This window comes from Salmo trutta, chromosome 14, assembly GCF_901001165.1.
Source record: "Salmo trutta chromosome 14, fSalTru1.1, whole genome shotgun sequence".
In the NCBI taxonomy this organism is placed as follows: domain Eukaryota; kingdom Metazoa; phylum Chordata; class Actinopteri; order Salmoniformes; family Salmonidae; genus Salmo; species Salmo trutta.
Genome location: NC_042970.1, coordinates 2,183,773 through 2,202,037, shown reverse-complemented (window position 1 = coordinate 2,202,037; position 18,265 = coordinate 2,183,773). Strand labels below are relative to the sequence as shown.

Sequence of the window (18,265 nt, the reverse complement as noted above, 5' to 3'; positions counted from 1 at the left end):
GTCATTATTACAGGCCTGTATATGATTCCTTACCACATCGTGGTTAATAGTCATTATTACAGGCCTGTATATGATTCCTTACCACATCGTGGTTAATAGTCATTATTACAGGCCTGTATATGATTCCTTACCACATCGTGGTTAATAGTCATTATTACAGGCCTGTATATGATTCCTTACCACATCGTGGTTAATAGTCATTATTACAGGCCTGTATATGATTCCTTACCACATCGTGGTTAATAGTCATTATTACAGGCCTGTATATGATTCCTTACCACATCGTGGTTAATAGTCATTATTACAGGCCTGTATATGATTCCTTACCACATCGTGGTTAATAGTCATTATTACAGGCCTGTATATGATTCCTTACCACATCGTGGTTAGAATAACGTCACATCATGATAATGCTAATATCCAAATTATACTAAACAAAAATATAAAACGCAACATGTAAAGTCTTGGTCTCATGTTTCATGAGCTGAAATAAAAAGATCCCAGAAATGTTCCTTACGCACAAAAAGCTTATTTCGCTCAAATGTTGCTTACGTTCCTGTTAGTGAGCATTTCCCCTTGGCCAAGATAATCCATCCACCTGACAGGTGTGGCATATCAAGAATCTGATTAAACAGCATGATTATTACACAGGTGCACCTTGTGCTGGGGTACAATAAAAGGCCACTCTAAAATGTGCAGTTTTGTCATTTTGATCAATGGCAATTTTATACCGTGACGAGATCCTGACGCCCATAGTCATGCTGTTAATCCGCCACCATCAACTCATGGTTCAGCATGATAATGCACGGCCCCATGTCTCAAGGATCTGTACACAATTCCTGGAAATGGCCCAGTTCTTCCATGGCCTGCATATTCACTCAGGATATTTGGGATGCTCTGATTCGACGTGTACGACGGTGTGTTCCAGTTCCCGCCAATTCCCAGCAACTTCACACAGCCATTGAAGAGGAGTGGGGAAACATTCCACAATCAACAGCCTGATCAACTCTATGCAAAGGAGATGTGCTTGAGGTAAATGGTGGTCACACCAGATACTGACTGGTTCTCTGATCCACACCCCTACTTTTTTTAAAGGTATCTGTGACCAACAGATGCATATCTGTATTCCCAGTCATGTGAAATCCATAGATTAGGGCCGAATGAATTTATTTAAATTGACTGATTTCCCTAACCCTAACTAACTGAGTCAAATGTTTGAAATTGTTACATGCTGTTTTTCTTTATATTTTAGTTCAATGTTCTCGATATCTGAAGAAGGACTTCCAGAAAGTGTCAATCATGAAAATTGATGCGATACAAATGATACTTTACAGCAGAATGTTTTAGTCAATATGACTGATTAATAAACATGATCCTGATGCTGAATCTAAATGTGGTTCAGGACTTTAGTGAGAAGTTCCTGTGTGGCGTAGTTGGTAGAGCATGGCGCTTATAAGGTCATGAACACGGGTTGACTTCCCACTGGGCCCATCCATACTAAAATGTATAAAGGCAGTACTGTACCGAACACGAATTAGGATAAAAATCATCTGTTAATAAATGGCATATATTATAATGATTAGGTCCTCAGAAGGTCTTCAGGACTTTAGAGAGTCGGTCTTCGAGAACGACTAAAGAGTAGGATTAAAGACTAACGGGAGGACTTCTATTGAATGTTAGAAAAAAGGTTCCTTTAGTCTCACTTCCGCAAAGACACAGATTCCTTCCTGGACTGAACATGCAGTTTAGAGGTTTAGGGTTGGAGGTTATTAGAGGTTTGAGGTTATCCACAGCACTCTGGGTCATTCTGGTTGGTCCATGCTCAGGGTCAGTGTGTCCTGCTTGGCTGAGGCAGTGGTCAGGGGTCAGTGTTTGTGTCTCTGAGAGACCAGGTACTCCTCAATGTAGTTGAAGAGCAGGTCCAGCTCTCCCATTGCCTTATAAAGGCCCTTATCCTGCATCTAGACACACAGGAAGTACACACTCAGGTTAGAGGAACCACACCTTGTGAGGACACAGAATTCATGTTCCATTCAAAATCCTATTTTCCCTAACCCCTAACCCTAACCCATACTCATACCCTAACCCTAATCCTAACTTTAACCCAAAAACCTAACCTTAACACTAAACCTAATTCTAGTTCCTAATCCTAAAACTAACCCTAGCTCCTAACCAACCCTAAACCTTAACACTAATTCTAATCTTAAACCTAAACCCCCTAGAAACAGCATTTGACCTTGTGGGGACCAACAGAATGTCCCCAGTTCGTCAAGTCTCTGTTCTTTTACTATTCTTATGGGGACTTCTGGTCCAGTACACACACACACACACACACACACACACACACACACACACACACACACACACACACACACACACACACACACACACACACACACACACACACACACACACACACACACACACACACACACACACACACACACACACACACACACACACACACACACACACTATTAGGATCCCCATTAGCTAACACCGTAATGCTAGCTAATCTTCCTGGGGTCCAACACCAATTAACAAGACATTACAAACAACCCCACATCAAGACTTCACAAACATTCAACAAGTACACAATACAGACAATTAAAACACCTGAGAGGAAACACATTTAACATTCAGTTGATACTTTCTATTTCCTGTCCAGTCATATGGTCTATCACATTAGATGTTCTTTCTATTTCCTGTCCAGTCATATGGTCTATCACATTGGATGTTCTTTCTATTTCCTGTCCAGTCATATGGTCTATCACATTAGATGTTCTTTCTATTTCCTGTCTAGTCATACGATCTATCGCATTAGATGTTCTTTCTATTTCCTGTCCAGTCATACGGTCTATCGCATTAGATGTTCTTTCTATTTCCTGTCCAGTCATACGGTCTATCACATTAGATGTTCTTTCTATTTCCTGTCCAGTCATACGGTCTATCGCATTAGATGTTCTTTCTATTTCCTGTCCAGTCATACGGTCTATCACATTAGATGTTCTTTCTATTTCCTGTCCAGTCATATGGTCCATCACATTAGATGTTCTTTCTATTTCCTGTCCAGTCATACGGTCTATCACATTAGATGTTATTTTATTTTTTTCTTGAATGTTGATTTACTTTTTGCCTGAGAAATATAGATTGGTAAAGAGCTCTAAGACAACCCAAGCCAAGGACAAATCACCATAAATACACAATAGAGACATAGCTGATTTCTGCCCTGAATTTGCCTGTCTGGTTTGGTGGTTATGCGTGTTGCTAGCATGTACTGGCCTGAAAAATACTGTTATATATATATATATATATATATATATATATATATATATATATATATATATAACATTCCTAAAGAAAATCAGAAGACTAGATAGTAGTTTGTTTTCAATGTGAAGCCATGAGAGATTCTGATGCATTTGGATAATATTAATACAGTTAGAACAATGAAGAGCTAATCTGGCAGCCCTGTTCTGATCAATGAAGAGCTAATCTGGCAGCCCTGTTCTGAGCAATGAAGAGATAATCTGGCAGCCCTGTTCTGAGCAATGAAGAGCTAATCTGACAGCCCTGTTTTGAGCAATGAAGAGCTAATCTGACAGCCCTGTTCTGAGCAATGAAGAGATAATCTGGCAGCCCTGTTCTGAGCAATGAAGAGATAATCTGGCAGCCCTGTTCTGAGCAATGAAGAGATAATCTGGCAGCCCTGTTCTGAGCAATGAAGAGCTAATCTGGCAGCCCTGTTCTGAGCAATGAAGAGATACTCTGGCAGCCCTGTTCTGAGCAATGAAGAGATAATCTGGCAGCCCTGTTTTGAGCCATTTGGAGCTTTTTTATATCTTTCTTTGCTGCAGATGACCATATAACTGGACAGTACTCTAAGTGTGATAGGGATTGACCATATAACTGGACAGTACTCTAAGTGTGATTGGACCAGGACCATATAACTGGACAGTACTCTAAGTGTGACAGGACCAGGGATTGACCATATAACTGGACAGTACTCTAAGTGTGACAGGACCAGGGATTGACCATATAACTAGACAGTACTCTAAGTGTGATTGGACCAGGGATTGACCATATAACTGGACAGTACTCTAAGTGTGATTGGACCAGGGATTGACCATATAACTGGACAGTACTCTAAGTGTAACAGGACCAGGGATTGACCATATAACCAGACAGTACTCTAAGTGTGATGGGACCTGGGATTGACCATATAACTGGACAGTACTCTAAGTGTGATAGGACCAGGGATTGACCATATAACTGGACAGTACTCTAAGTGTGACAGGACCAGGGATTGACCATATAACTGGACAGTACTCTAAGTGTGATGGGACCTGGGATTGACCATATAACTGGACAGTACTCTAAGTGTGACAGGACCAGGGATTGACCATATAACTGGACAGTACTCTAAGTGTGACAGGACCAGGGATTGACCATATAACTGGACAGTACTCTAAGTGTGATGGGACCTGGGATTGAATCACCTGATTCAGAGTGCTAGATGTTACCTACTCTGAACATGTTCTTGTGACAGTAATTCCCTCACCCATCTTAATAACGATATTATCTATGTGTTCTGACCATGATGAAGCTGCTTCCAACATGACACCTTGTAGTTTCATTTTTTTCACTTCTTCTACATGCATTCTATTCATCTACACATTCAATTGGGGATAATCAGCAAGCATATATCTTGAACCAAATACAATACATTTAGTTTTAGAAATGTTCAACACCAATTAGTTCATATCAACCCAGTCAGACACCATTCTTAGTACACTACTCAGTTCATCTGTTAGCTCATTACATTCTGAGGCTGCGCTATACATTGTAGCGTCATCAGCATACATGACCACTCTTGCTTTGTTCATTACTGAAGGTGAATCATTAGTAAAAGATAGAGAAGTGGGCCTAGGCAACTTCCTTGAGGAACACCTCAGTGTATATCTTTACTGTTTGAAAAACTACCATTACAAAACACTTTTGGCCTTCTCCTGGATTGATAGCTTTCCATCCAGGATAGAGCTGAAGACTTAAAGACATAACATTTGAGTTTTCCTAGTAACAGTTCATGATTAATTACATCAAAAGCAGCACTGAAATCCAGCAACACTGCACCAACTAACTTCCTGTCGTCCATACTCTTTAACCAATCATCTGTCATTTGTTCTAAGGCCGTACTCGTAGAATACCCTTCTTTGTATTGCATGCTGGAAACCCGTTATCAGACCATTACATGAGAAATAATACTTGATTCGTACAAATACAATTTTTTCCAATAATTTACTTAACACAGGCAGCAAGCTTATAGGACGACTATTAGGGCCAGTGAATGCAGATTTTTTATCCTTAGGTAGTGGAATAACCTTTGACTCTTTCCAGGCTTCTGGGCACACCCCACACATCAAGCACTTATTAAACATATGAGAGATTGGTGTAGATATTTGGTTAGCTGTAACTCTAAGCAATTTGTCGTCCAGATGATCTGTACCAGGTGACTTGTCATCCGAAAGACACAACAACATCCTTTCTACCTCCTCTCTTTCTACTTGGTGAAATTCGAACCTGCCTTGCCTCTCCTTCATGATACAATCCTTTATAAGGGTATATGAAATGGAGCCATCAGTTGGAATCATAGCATTCCTCAATTTGTCCACTTTGCTTGTAAAATATTGATTAAAGTAGTTTGCGTTGTCGTGTGGTTTTGTCAATAAATATACCCTCTGACATGTTCTGGTCATCCTAACCATGTTTAAGGATTATTTAAGATCTACTACACAATTAAGTTATTTATAATGGTCATAATATTTGTGTTTTTTAAATGCTAGTGCAGAATATTTATTATAAAACATTGTTCTAGTGTCACTGTATCAGTGGAAGTTACAGTGGCACGAAGTTACAGTGGCAGGAGGTTACAGTGGCACGAGGTTACAGTGGCACGAGGTTACAGTGGCACGAGGTTACAGTGGCACGAGGTTACAGTGACACGAGGTTACAGTGGCACGAGGTTACAGTGGCACGAGGTTACAGTGACACGAGGTTACAGTGGCACGAGGTTACAGTGGCACGAGGTTACAGTGGCACGAAGTTACAGTGTCACTGTATCAGTGGAGGTTACAGTGGCACGAGGTTACAGTGGCACGAGGTTACAGTGGCCATAACTTGGTTGCACTCACCATAACTTGTTTGCACTCACTAGGAAAACTAAAATACCAAAGGCTGGCCCTAAGGTAATCAACTGCAGGTCCTACAGAGGGTTCAATCAGACTCACTCCCCTTTAAGAAAATGCACTGTGAGGTCAAACGGTGCCCCATGGATTGATGACGAGCTGAGAAATTTCATGATTCAACTTTATGATGCCCAAAAAAGTAACAGATAAATCTGGTACTCTGATAAGCAAAGTTACTGTAAATGAAGAACATGTCCGCCTCTTTTGTTGAATCAGAGGGTATATTTATTACAAAACCACACGACATCGCAAACGACTTTAATGAATATTTTGTGTACACACACAGATACACACACACACACTCTCTCAGAGCCTGCAGGGGACTCACCTTTTTATATGAGGAGATGAAGTTGTTGATGTCAAACGGTTTCTTACAGGAGAAGTAGTTCCTCTGTGGGGAGAGAAGAGATCAGATCTAGTGACAGCAATCCCCACAATGCAATATTGTTGGGAGGCTTTAGGCTACTACAGTAGTACACTGGAAACAGACAGACAGACAGACAGACAGACAGACAGACAGACAGACAGACAGACAGACAGACAGACAGACAGACAGACAGACAGACAGACAGACAGACAGACAGACAGACAGACAGACAGACAGACAGACAGACAGACAGACAGTCTCTCTCTCTAGTGTGAGGTTGTTCAATGCTGTGTAAGTTAGGAAGTAACCCTGTCAGTGTTGTGTGTTTGGGGTTAGACCGCCAGCTGGTCCCTAACTCTGTCCAGCTAGGCCCTAGCTGCTAGGGGCCCTAGCTGCTACATATAGTACTATGTCATAGAACCTGATGAAGCATTAATGATATGACACACATCCATGGAATATATAGGACCAGTTTATATAGGACCAGTTTATATAGGACCAGACTATATAGGACTATATAGGACCAGACTATATAGGACCAGACTATACAGGACCAGACTAAATAGGACCAGACTATATAGGACCAGATTATATAGGACCAGACTATATAGGACCAGTTTATATAGGACCAGTTTATATAGGACCAGACTATATAGGACCAGCTTATATAGGACCAGACTATATAGGAATATACAGGACCAGACTATATAGGACCAGACTATATAGGACCAGTTTATATAGGACCAGATTATATAGGACCAGATTATATAGGACCAGACTATATAGGACCAGACTATATAGGACCAGTTTATATAGGACCAGACTATATAGGACCAGATTATATAGGACTATATAGGACCAGACTATACAGGACCAGACTATATTGGACCACACTATCTAGGACCAGACTATATAGGACTATATAGGACCAGTTTATATACGACCAGACTATATAGGACCAGACCATATAGGACCAGACTATATAGGACCAGTTTATATAGGACCAGATTATATAGGACCAGATTATATAGGACCAGATTATATAGGACGAGACTATATAGGAATATACAGGACCAGACTATATTGGACCACTCTATATAGGACCAGACTATATAGGACCAGACTATATAGGACCAGACTATATAGGACTATATAGGACCAGACTATATATGACCAGACTATATAGGACTTTATAGGACTATATAGGACCAGATTATATAGGACCAGACTATATAGGACCAGACTATATAGGACCAGACTATAAATGACTATATAGGACCAGACTATATAGGACCAGACTATATAGGACTATATAGGACTATATAAGACTATATAGGACCAGACTATATAGGACCAGACTATATAGGACCAGACTATATAGGACTATATAGGACCAGACTATATAGGACCAGACTATATAGGACCAGACTATATAGGACTATATAGGACTATATAGGACCAGACTATATAGGACCAGACTATATAGGACTATATAGGACCAGACTATACAGGACCAGACTATATAGGACCAGACTATATAGGACTATATCGGACCAGACTATATAGGACTATATAGGACCAGACTATACAGGACCAGACTACTCTAACAGGATATCTGACCAGGCTACTTACGCATTGGACGATCTCCTTCTTCAGCTCGTGGAAGATGTTTCCGATGGAGTCGATGGGAGATTTAAAGTTGTGTGTTCCGTTGTTGTTGTTCATGGCGTTGGGCAACACCGTGTTGAGGTAGAACTTCAGGATGCTGTCCATAGTGTGACACCCCACCGGGCTCTGATGAGGAAACAAGGTCATCAACATCACAACTTTGCTATGTATTTCTGGAGAGAGGAGCAAACACACTCCCTAACTAATCTTAACCCTAACTGAAGATGAGGAAATTATAACTATAACTAACCTTAACTAATCTTAACCCTAACTGAAGATGAACTCACCTTGATGTGGTCTAGGATCCCCTCGTCTAGCAGAGGAGACAGTATGAACTCACCTTGATGTGGTCTAGGATCCCCTCGTCAATCAGAGGAGAGAGTATGAACTCACCTTGATGTGGTCTAGGATCCCCTCGTCTATCAGAGGAGACAGTATGAACTCACCTTGATGTGGTCTAGGATCCCCTCGTCTATCAGAGGAGACAGTATGAACTCACCTTGATGTGGTCTAGGATCCCCTCGTCTATCAGAGGAGACAGTATGAACTCACCTTGATGTGGTCTAGGATCCCCTTGTCTAGAAGAGGTGTCTCCAGCTCATCATTAGCCTCCTGCAGACAACAAACAGCCCAGTTTAGTGAAGTCTGTTTTATATCATATCCAATCAAGCAGTGGGTGTAAACGGTACAATGATATGCTTGGTAAGGGTTATATACAGTGCCTTCGGAAAGTATTGACCCCTTGACTTTTTCCTACTTTTGTTAGGTTACAGCCTTGTTCTAAAATTGATTTAAAAAAAAAATTCCCTCATCAATCTACACACAATACCCCATAATGACATCACAGTACCCCATAATGACAAAGCGAAAACAGATTTGGAACCACCAAGACTCTTCCTAGAGCACTCAGGAGAGATGGTCCTTTGTCAGTGAGGTGACCAAGAACCCAATGGTCACTCTGACAGAGCTCCAGAGTTCATCTGTGGAGATGGGAGAACGTTCCAGAAGGACAACCATTGTTGCAGCACTCCACCAATCAGGCCTTTATGGTAGAGTGGCCAGACGGAAGCCACTCATCAGTAAAAGGCACATGACAGCCCGCTTGGAGTTTGCCAAAAGTCACCTAAAGGACTCTCAGACCATGAGAAACAAGATTCTCTGGTCTGATGAAACCAAGATTGAACTCTTTGGCCTGAATGCCAAGTGTCCCGTCTGGAGGAAACCTGGCACCATCCCTACGGTGAAGCATGGAGGTGGCAGCATCATGCTGTGGGGATGTTTTTCAGCAGCATGGACTGGGAGACTGGTTAGGATCGAGGGAAGGATGAACGGAGCAAAGTACAGAGAGATCCTTGATGAAAACCTGCTCCAGAGCGCTCAGGACCTCAGACTGGGGCGAAGGTTCACCTTCCAACAGGACAACGACTCACGGCACACAGCCGAAACAATGCAGGAGTGGAATTGGGACAAGTCTTTGAATGTCCTTGAGTGGCCCAGCCAGAGCCTGGACTTGAACCCGATCGAACATCTCTGGAGAGACCTGAAAATAGCTGTGCAGTGACGCTCCCCATCCAACAGAGCTTGAGAGGATCTGCAGAGAAGAATGGGAGAAACTCCCAAATACTGGTGTTCCAATCTTGTTGTGTCATACCCAAGCCTGGTTAAATAAAGGTTAAATTAAATAAATATATTTGTATATATATATATTTATATATATATATATTTCAGAATAAGGCCATAACATAACAAAATGTGTAAAAAGTCAAGGAGTCTGAATACTTTCCTAAAGCCCTGTGTAGAGTACTTACATAGTAGTATGTTAATTTAAATATATATATATATATATATAGAGTACTTACATAGTAGTATATAAATGTATATATATTAGAGTACTTACATAGTATATTAATATAAATGTATATATATAGAGTACTTACATAGTGGTATATTCATATAAATGTATATATATAGAAAGTACTTTCATAGTGGTATATTCATATAAATGTATATATATATATATATATATGGAGTACTTACATAGTAATCTCTGATGGTGGAGAAGGCGGTGCGGAGCTCCTTCAGTCTGACGGGGAAGCCCTCTATAAACGAGCAGCAGCGGTCGGAGCATGTCACACGTCTGCACTGGGCATGCTCACACTGCAACACTGCAGCCAGCAGCAGGGACAGGAGAAGAGAGCAGGGAGACATCCTGGAGTCTACTGGTGCTGGAGATACTGATCCTCTGGTCCTGGAGTCTACTGGTGCTGGAGATACTGATCCTCTGGTCCTGGAGTCTACTGGTGCTGGAGATACTGATCCTCTGGTCCTGGAGTCTACTGGTGCTGGAGATACTGATCCTCTGGTCCTGGAGTCTACTGGTGCTGGAGATACTGATCCTCTGGTCCTGGAGTCTACTGGTGCTGGAGATACTGATCTTCTGGTGCTGACACTGTCTGGTGCTGGAGATACTGATCCTCTGGTGCTGACACTGTCTGGTGCTGGAGTCTACTGGTTCTCCTTGTCCTGTAGATGTCCTGTTCAGCAGAAGACAGGAGAGCATGTCAACCCTTCATCATTTATACCCTGAGAAACTCTATCCTCACCTATTTCCTTTGTGATGTGATCTGGTGATTCGGGGGAAGGGGAGGGAGTTCCTGACAGAACTAGGGTTAACTCCGTAAACTTGATGTTCATGATGCAACATATTCAGTCATTTACATGTCTGTTGCGTTGGGGAAAGTTCTGACTGTGTAATTTACTTCCTCCTCATTACAATTCTCTACATCATCTAGACCATAGACAGAAATAGAGAGAAATTCCTGGTATAGATATTTAAATAGATTTTTTTAAAAAGGCGTGATTCATGTGAAATATCTATTAATAAGTTTAATTTGCTTTGTAGATTTATCCCTGTTTCACCCTATCATGATATAATTCTGCTAGTCCAGTGTTTCTCTCAATTATGTACTTACTGGTCATGTTTATTAGTTATGCATCAATTCATTCAAACAGTTTATTTTGACCCCATATGACAGTGTTTCCTAACTCCAGTCCTCCAGTACCCCCAACAGTGTTATTTGTTTACAAATACTGGCATGCTTAGATGACCTGCTTTAAAGTAGGATTAGATTACCTGCTGTAAAATTGGATTAGATTACCTGCTGTAAAATTAGATTAGATTACCTGCTGTAAAATTAGATTTGATTACCTGCTGTAAAATTAGATTAGATTACTTTCTGTAAAATTGGATTAGATTACTGGATTAGATTACCTGCTGTAAAATTGGATTAGATTACTGGATTAGATTACTTAGCCCACTTTGGCTAAGGACGTGAGGGTTTATGTCTCCTCCTGCTCGGTGTGTGCCCAGTGTAAGGCTCCTAGACCCCTGCCCAGAGGTAAGCTACATCCCTTACCTGTTCCACAATGACCTTGGTCACATCTGTCAGTGGATTTCCCAACGGATCTTCCTCCCTCACAGGGAAATACCACAATCCTGGTCGTTGTGGATCGTTTCTCTAAGTCCTGTCGTCTCCTCCCTCTGCCTGGTCTCCCTACGGCCCTACAGACTGCGGAGGCCTTGTTTATACACGTCTTCCGGCACGACGGGGTGCCTGAGGATATAGTGTCGGATCGAGGTCCACAGTTCACGTCAAGAGTTTGGAAGGCGTTCATGGAATGTCTGAGGGTCTCGATCAGCCTTACCTCAAGTATTCACCCCGAGAGTAACGGGCAGGTAGAGAGAGTCAACCAGGATGTGGGCAGGTTTCTGCGGTCCTATTGCCAGGACCGGCCGGGGGAGTGGGCGGCGTTCGTGCCCTGGGCCGAGATGGCACAGAACTCGCTCCGCCACTCCTCCACTAACCTCTCCCCCTTCCAGTGCGTATTGGGGTACCAGCCGGTTCTGGCGCCTTGGCATCAGGGTCAGACCGAGGCTCCTGCGGTGGACGACTGGTTTAGGTGCGCGGAGGAGACATGGGGAGTACGCCCGTGTCCATCTCCAGCGAGCCGCGCGTCGCCAGAAAGCCAGCGCGGACCGTCACCACAGTGAGACCCCGGTGGTCGCACCGGGTGACCGGGTCTGGCTCTCGACCCGTAACTTGCCCCTCCGCCTGCCCTGCCGGAAGCTGGGTTCCGCGGTTTGTGGAGCCATTTAAAGTCCTGAAGAAGGTGAACAGGGTATGTTATAGATTACAACTTCCCTCTGATTATCGTATTAACCCCTCGTTCCACGTGTCTCTCCTCAGGCCGGTGATGGCTGTTCCGCTCCAGGAATCTGAGGTGCGGGAGGTCCCTCCGCCTCCTTTGGACATCGAGGGGGCCTCAGCGGGCATCGTTCGTTCCATCCTGGATTCGAGGCGTCGGGTGGGGGGCCTTCAGTACCTCGTGGAGTGAGAGGGGTACGGGCCGGAGGAGAGGTGCTGGGTTCCGGTTGCAGATGTTTTGGATCCTGAACTGCTGCTGGAGTTTCACCGTCGCCGGCCGGATCGCCCTGCGCCTCGTCCTCCGGGTCGTCCTCGAGGCCGGTGTTGGCGTGCCGCTGGAGCCGCGCGTCAAGGGGGGGGTACTGTCACGACTTCCACTGGAGTCGGCTCCTCTCCTTGTTCGGGTGGCGTTCGACGATCGACGTCACCGGCTTTCTAGCCATCGCCGCTCCATTTTTCATATGTCCATTTGTCTTGTCTTGTTTCCATAAACACCTGATTTTCATTTCCTCAGTGAAGCTACTTGTATTTAACCCTCTGTTTTCCATCATGTTTTGTGTGTAATTGTTTCATGTTATTGTGGTGTTAGTTTTTGCGCTTTACTTTTATGTTCCGTTTTTTTGAGCGCGTTTGATTTATGCTCTTGTTTTGGAACTGTAATAAAAGTGTGCCTGTTCTGCTCTGCACCTGACTTCGCCTCCAATACACCTTTTGACAGTGAGAGTGAGTGTGAGAGCGAGAGAGAGAGAGAGATCATGTGCTAATAAATCACATTTGGAAACTTCTCTTTTTTTATTATTATTATTTAGTGATTAAAAATACGTTTATTTTTACGTTTTAAAGACCACCCTACTCATCTTAAATACACTTGATGTCACTGAAAAAGAGAGAGATAAAAAAGAGAGAGATAAAAAAGAGAGAGATATGAGAGAAAGAGAAAAGAGATGAGAAAGAAAGGGTGTGTTTCACAGCTGACTCTCCTCTCATGCTATGACTCTCAGAGCTGACTCTCCTCTCATGCTATGACTCTCAGAGCTGACTCTCCTCTCATGCTATGACTCTCAGAGCTGACTCTCCTCTCATGCTATGACTCTCAGAGCTGACTCTCCTCTCATGCTATGACTCTCAGAGCTGACTCTCCTCTCATGCTATGACTCTCAGAGCTGACTCTCCTCTCATGCTATGACTCTCAGAGCTGACTCTCCTCTCATGCTATGACTCTCAGAGCTGACTCTCCTCTCATGCTATGACTCTCAGAGCTGACTCTCCTCTCATGCTATGACTCTCAGAGCTGACTCTCCTCTCATGCTATGACTCTCAGAGCTGACTCTCCTCTCCTCTCATGCTATGACTCTCAGAGCTGACTCTCCTCTCATGCTATGACTCTCAGAGCTGACTCTCCTCTCATGCTATGACTCTCAGAGCTGACTCTCCTCTCATGCTATGACTCTCACAGCTGACTCTCCTCTCATGCTATGACTCTCACAGCTGACTCTCCTCTCATGCTATGACTCTCACAGCTGACTCTCCTCTCATGCTATGACTCTCACAGCTGACTCTCCTCTCATGCTATGACTCTCACAGCTGACTCTCCTCTCATGCTATGACTCTCACAGCTGACTCTCCTCTCATGCTATGACTCTCACAGCTGACTCTCCTCTCATGCTATGACTCTCACAGCTGACTCTCCTCTCATGCTATGACTCTTACAGCTGACTCTCCTCTCATGCTATGACTCTCACAGCTGACTCTCCTCTCATGCTATGACTCTCACAGCTGACTCTCCTCTCATGACTCTTCTGTTTGTCTGCTCTGTGGTTCTCTCCGTCTCTTCTCATCTCTACTTACATAGTAGTATGTTAATATAAAAGTATATACATATCAGAGTACTTACATAGTAGTATATTAATATAAAAGTATATACATATCAGAGTACTTACATAGTAGTATATTAATATAAAAGTATATACATATCAGAGTACTTACATAGTAGTATATTAATATAAAAGTATATACATATCAGAGTACTTACATAGTAGTATATTAATATAAAAGTATATACATATCAGAGTACTTACATAGTAGTATATTAATATAAAAGTATATACATATCAGAGTACTTACATAGTAGTATATTAATATAAAAGTATATACATATCAGAGTACTTACATAGTAGTATATTAATATAAAAGTATATACATATCAGAGTACTTACATAGTAGTATATTAATATAAAAGTATATACATATCAGAGTACTTACATAGTAGTATATTAATATAAAAGTATATACATATCAGAGTACTTACATAGTAGTATATTAATATAAAAGTATATACATATCAGAGTACTTACATAGTAGTATATTAATATAAAAGTATATACATATCAGAGTACTTACATAGTAGTATATTAATATAAAAGTATATACATATCAGAGTACTTACATAGTAGTATATTAATATAAAAGTATATACATATCAGAGTACTTACATAGTAGTATATTAATATAAAAGTATATACATATCAGAGTACTTACATAGTAGTATATTAATATAAAAGTATATACATATCAGAGTACTTACATAGTAGTATATTAATATAAAATTATATACATATCAGAGTACTTACATAGTAGTATATTAATATAAATGTGTGTATATATATATATATATATATATATATATATATATATATATATATATATATATATATAGATATATATATATATATACAGATATAGCCCGTGGTTCACTCCAGACCTGACTGCCCTTGACCAGCACAAAAACATCCTGTGGCATAAGAATTTAGCTTCAAATAGCCCCCGCGATATGCAACTTTTCGGGGAAGTTAGGAACCAATATATACACAGGCAGTTAGGTTAGCCAAGGCAAGCTTTTTCAAACAGAAATTTGCATCCTGCAGCACAAACTCCAAAAAGTTCTGGCACACTGTAAAGTCCATGGAGAATAAGAGCACCTGCTCCCAGCTGCCCACTCCACTGAGGCTAGGAAACACTGTCACCACCGATAAATCCACAATAATTGAGAATTTCAATAAGCATTTTTCTACTGCTGGCCATGCTTTTCACCTGGCCACACCCCTACCCTGGTCAACACCCCTGAACACCCCACAGCAACTTGACCAAGCCTCCCCCATTTCTCCTTCACCCAAATCCAGATAGCTGATGATCTGAAAAAGCTGCAAAATCTGGACCCCTACAAATCAGCCAGGCTAGACAATCTGGACCCTCTCTTTCTAAAATGATCAGCTGAAATTGTTGCAATCTCTATTACTAGCCTGTTCAAACTCTCTTTTGTGTTGTCTGAGATTCCCAAATATTGGAAAGCTGCCGCAGTCATCCCCTCTTCAAAGGGAGAGACACTCTAGACCCAAACTGCTACAGAGCTATATCTATCCTACCCTGCCTTTCTAAGGTCTTCGAATGCCAAGTTAACAAACAGATCACCGACCATTTCGAATCACACCGTACCTTCTCCGCTATGCATTCTGGATTCCGAGCTGGTCATGGGTGCACCTCAGCCACGCTCAAGGTCCTAAACGATATCATAACCGCCATCAATAGGAGACAATAACTTGCAGCTGTATTCATCTACCTGGCCAAGGCTTTCGACTCTGTCAATCACCACATTCTCATCGACAGACTCAACAGCCTTGGTTTTTCAAATGACTGCCTCGCCTGGTTCACCAACTACTTCTCAGACAGAGTTCAGTGTGTCAAATCGGAGATCCTGTTGTCCGGACCCCTGGCAGTCTCTATGGGGGTGCCACAGGGTTCAATTCTCGGGCCGACTCTTTTCTCTGTATACATTAATGATGTCGCTCTTGCTGCTGGTGATTCTCTGATCCACCTCTACGCAGACGACACCATTCTGTATACTTCTGGCCCTTCTTTGTACACTGTGGTAACAAACCTCCAGATGAGATGCAATGCCATACAACACTCCTTCTGTAGCCTCCATCTATATATTTCACTGGTCACCCCCAAAGCCAATTCCTACTTTGGCTGCCTTTCCTTCCACTTCTCTGCTGGCAATGACTGGAACGAATTGCAAAAATCGCCGGAGACTCATATATCCCTCTCTAACTTTAAGCACCAGCTGTCAGAGCAGCTCACAGATCACTGCAGCTGTACATAGCCCATCTGTAAATAGCCCATCCAACTACCTCATCCCCATACTTTATTTATTTATATTGCTCCTTTGCACCCCATTGCTGCTCTTAAATGCAAGTAAAACTAAATGCATGCTCTTCAACCGATCGCTTCCAGCACCCGCCCACCTGTCCAGCATCACTACTCTGGACAGTTCTGACTTGGAATATGAAGACAACTACAAATACCTAGGTGTCTGGTTAGACTGTAAACGCTCCTTCCAGACTCATATTAATCATCTCCAATCCAAAATTAAATCTAGAATCGGCTTCCTATTTTGCAACAAAGCATCCTTCACTCATGCTGCCAAACATATCCTCGTAAAACTGACTATCCTGCCGATCCTTGACTTCGGCAATGTCATTTACAAAATAGCCTCCAACACTCTCCTCAGCAAATTGGATGCAGTCTATCACAGTGCCATCCGTTTTGTCACCAAAGTACCATATACTACCCACCACTGCAACCTTTACGCTCTCGTTGGCTGGCCCTCGCTTCACATTCGTCACCAAACCCACTGGCTCCAGGTCATCTATAAGTCTTTGCTAGGTAAAGCCCCGCATTTTCTCAGCTCACTGGTCACCATAGCAGCACCCACCTGTAGCACGCACTCCAGCAGGTATATTTCACTGGTCACCCTGAAAGCCAATTCCTCCTTTGGCCGCCTTTCCTTCCAGTTCTCGGCTGCCAATGACTGGAACGAATTGCAAAAATCATTGAAGCTGGAGATCCATATCTCCCTCACTAACTTTAAGCACCAGCTGTCAGATCACTGCACCTGTACATAGCTCATCTGTAAATTCCCATCCAACTACCTCATCCCCATACTGTATTTATTTTATTATCTTGCTCCTTTCACCCAAGTATCTCTACTTGCACATTCATCTTTTGCACATCTATCACTCCAGTGTTTATTTGCTAAATTGTCATTTTTTCGCCACTATGGCCTATTTATTGCCTTACCTCCCTTATCTTACCTCATTTGCACACACTGTATATATACTTTTTCTCTATTGTGTTATTGACTGTATGTTTGTTTATTCCATGTGTAACTCTATGTTTTTTTTTGTTTTTTTTTGTGTCGCACTGCTTTGTGTCGCACTGCTTTGCTTTGCTTTATCTTGGGCGCAGTTGTAAATGAGAACTTGTTCTCAACTAGCCTACCTGGTTAAATAAAGGTGAAATTAAACTATTTTTAAAAATTGGCAAATCTGACCATATTTCTATCCTACTGATTCTCACAAACAAAAACTTAAGCAGGAAGCACTAGATCTATAAAAAAAAGTGGTATGATGAAGCAGATGCTAAACTACAGGACTGTTTTGCTATCACAGACTGGAATATGTTCTGGGATTCTTCCGATGGCATTGAGGAGTAGCCAGTCAACTAGCCATCCGGCCTGTGCACTGACCTAAAGGCTAGAGCTGCCACTTTCAAGATGCGGGACTCTAACCTGGAAGCTTATAAGAAATCCTGCTATGCCCTCCGATGAACCATCAAAAGGCAAAATGTCAACACAGGACTAAGATTGAATCGTACTACACCGGCTCTGACGCTCGTCGTATGTGGCAGGGCTTTCAAACCATTACAGACTACCAAGGGAAGCA

The 18,265-nt window shown here is 42.2% G+C and overlaps 1 protein-coding gene across 1 annotated transcript; it reads right to left on the bottom strand.

Annotated features, from left to right (window-relative positions):
• Positions 1–1,204: 1,204 nt before the first annotated feature.
• On the bottom strand, positions 1,205–10,817 carry LOC115207229 (interleukin-10-like). Its single transcript, XM_029774204.1, has 5 exons — positions 10,318–10,817; positions 8,833–8,892; positions 8,245–8,406; positions 6,574–6,636; positions 1,205–1,961 (listed from the first exon to the last, which is right to left on the bottom strand). Exons 1-5 carry the CDS (start codon positions 10,486–10,488, stop codon positions 1,866–1,868), a joined length of 552 nt encoding a protein of 183 aa, XP_029630064.1. The 5' UTR covers positions 10,489–10,817; the 3' UTR covers positions 1,205–1,865.
• Between the last annotated feature and the right edge of the window lie 7,448 nt (positions 10,818–18,265).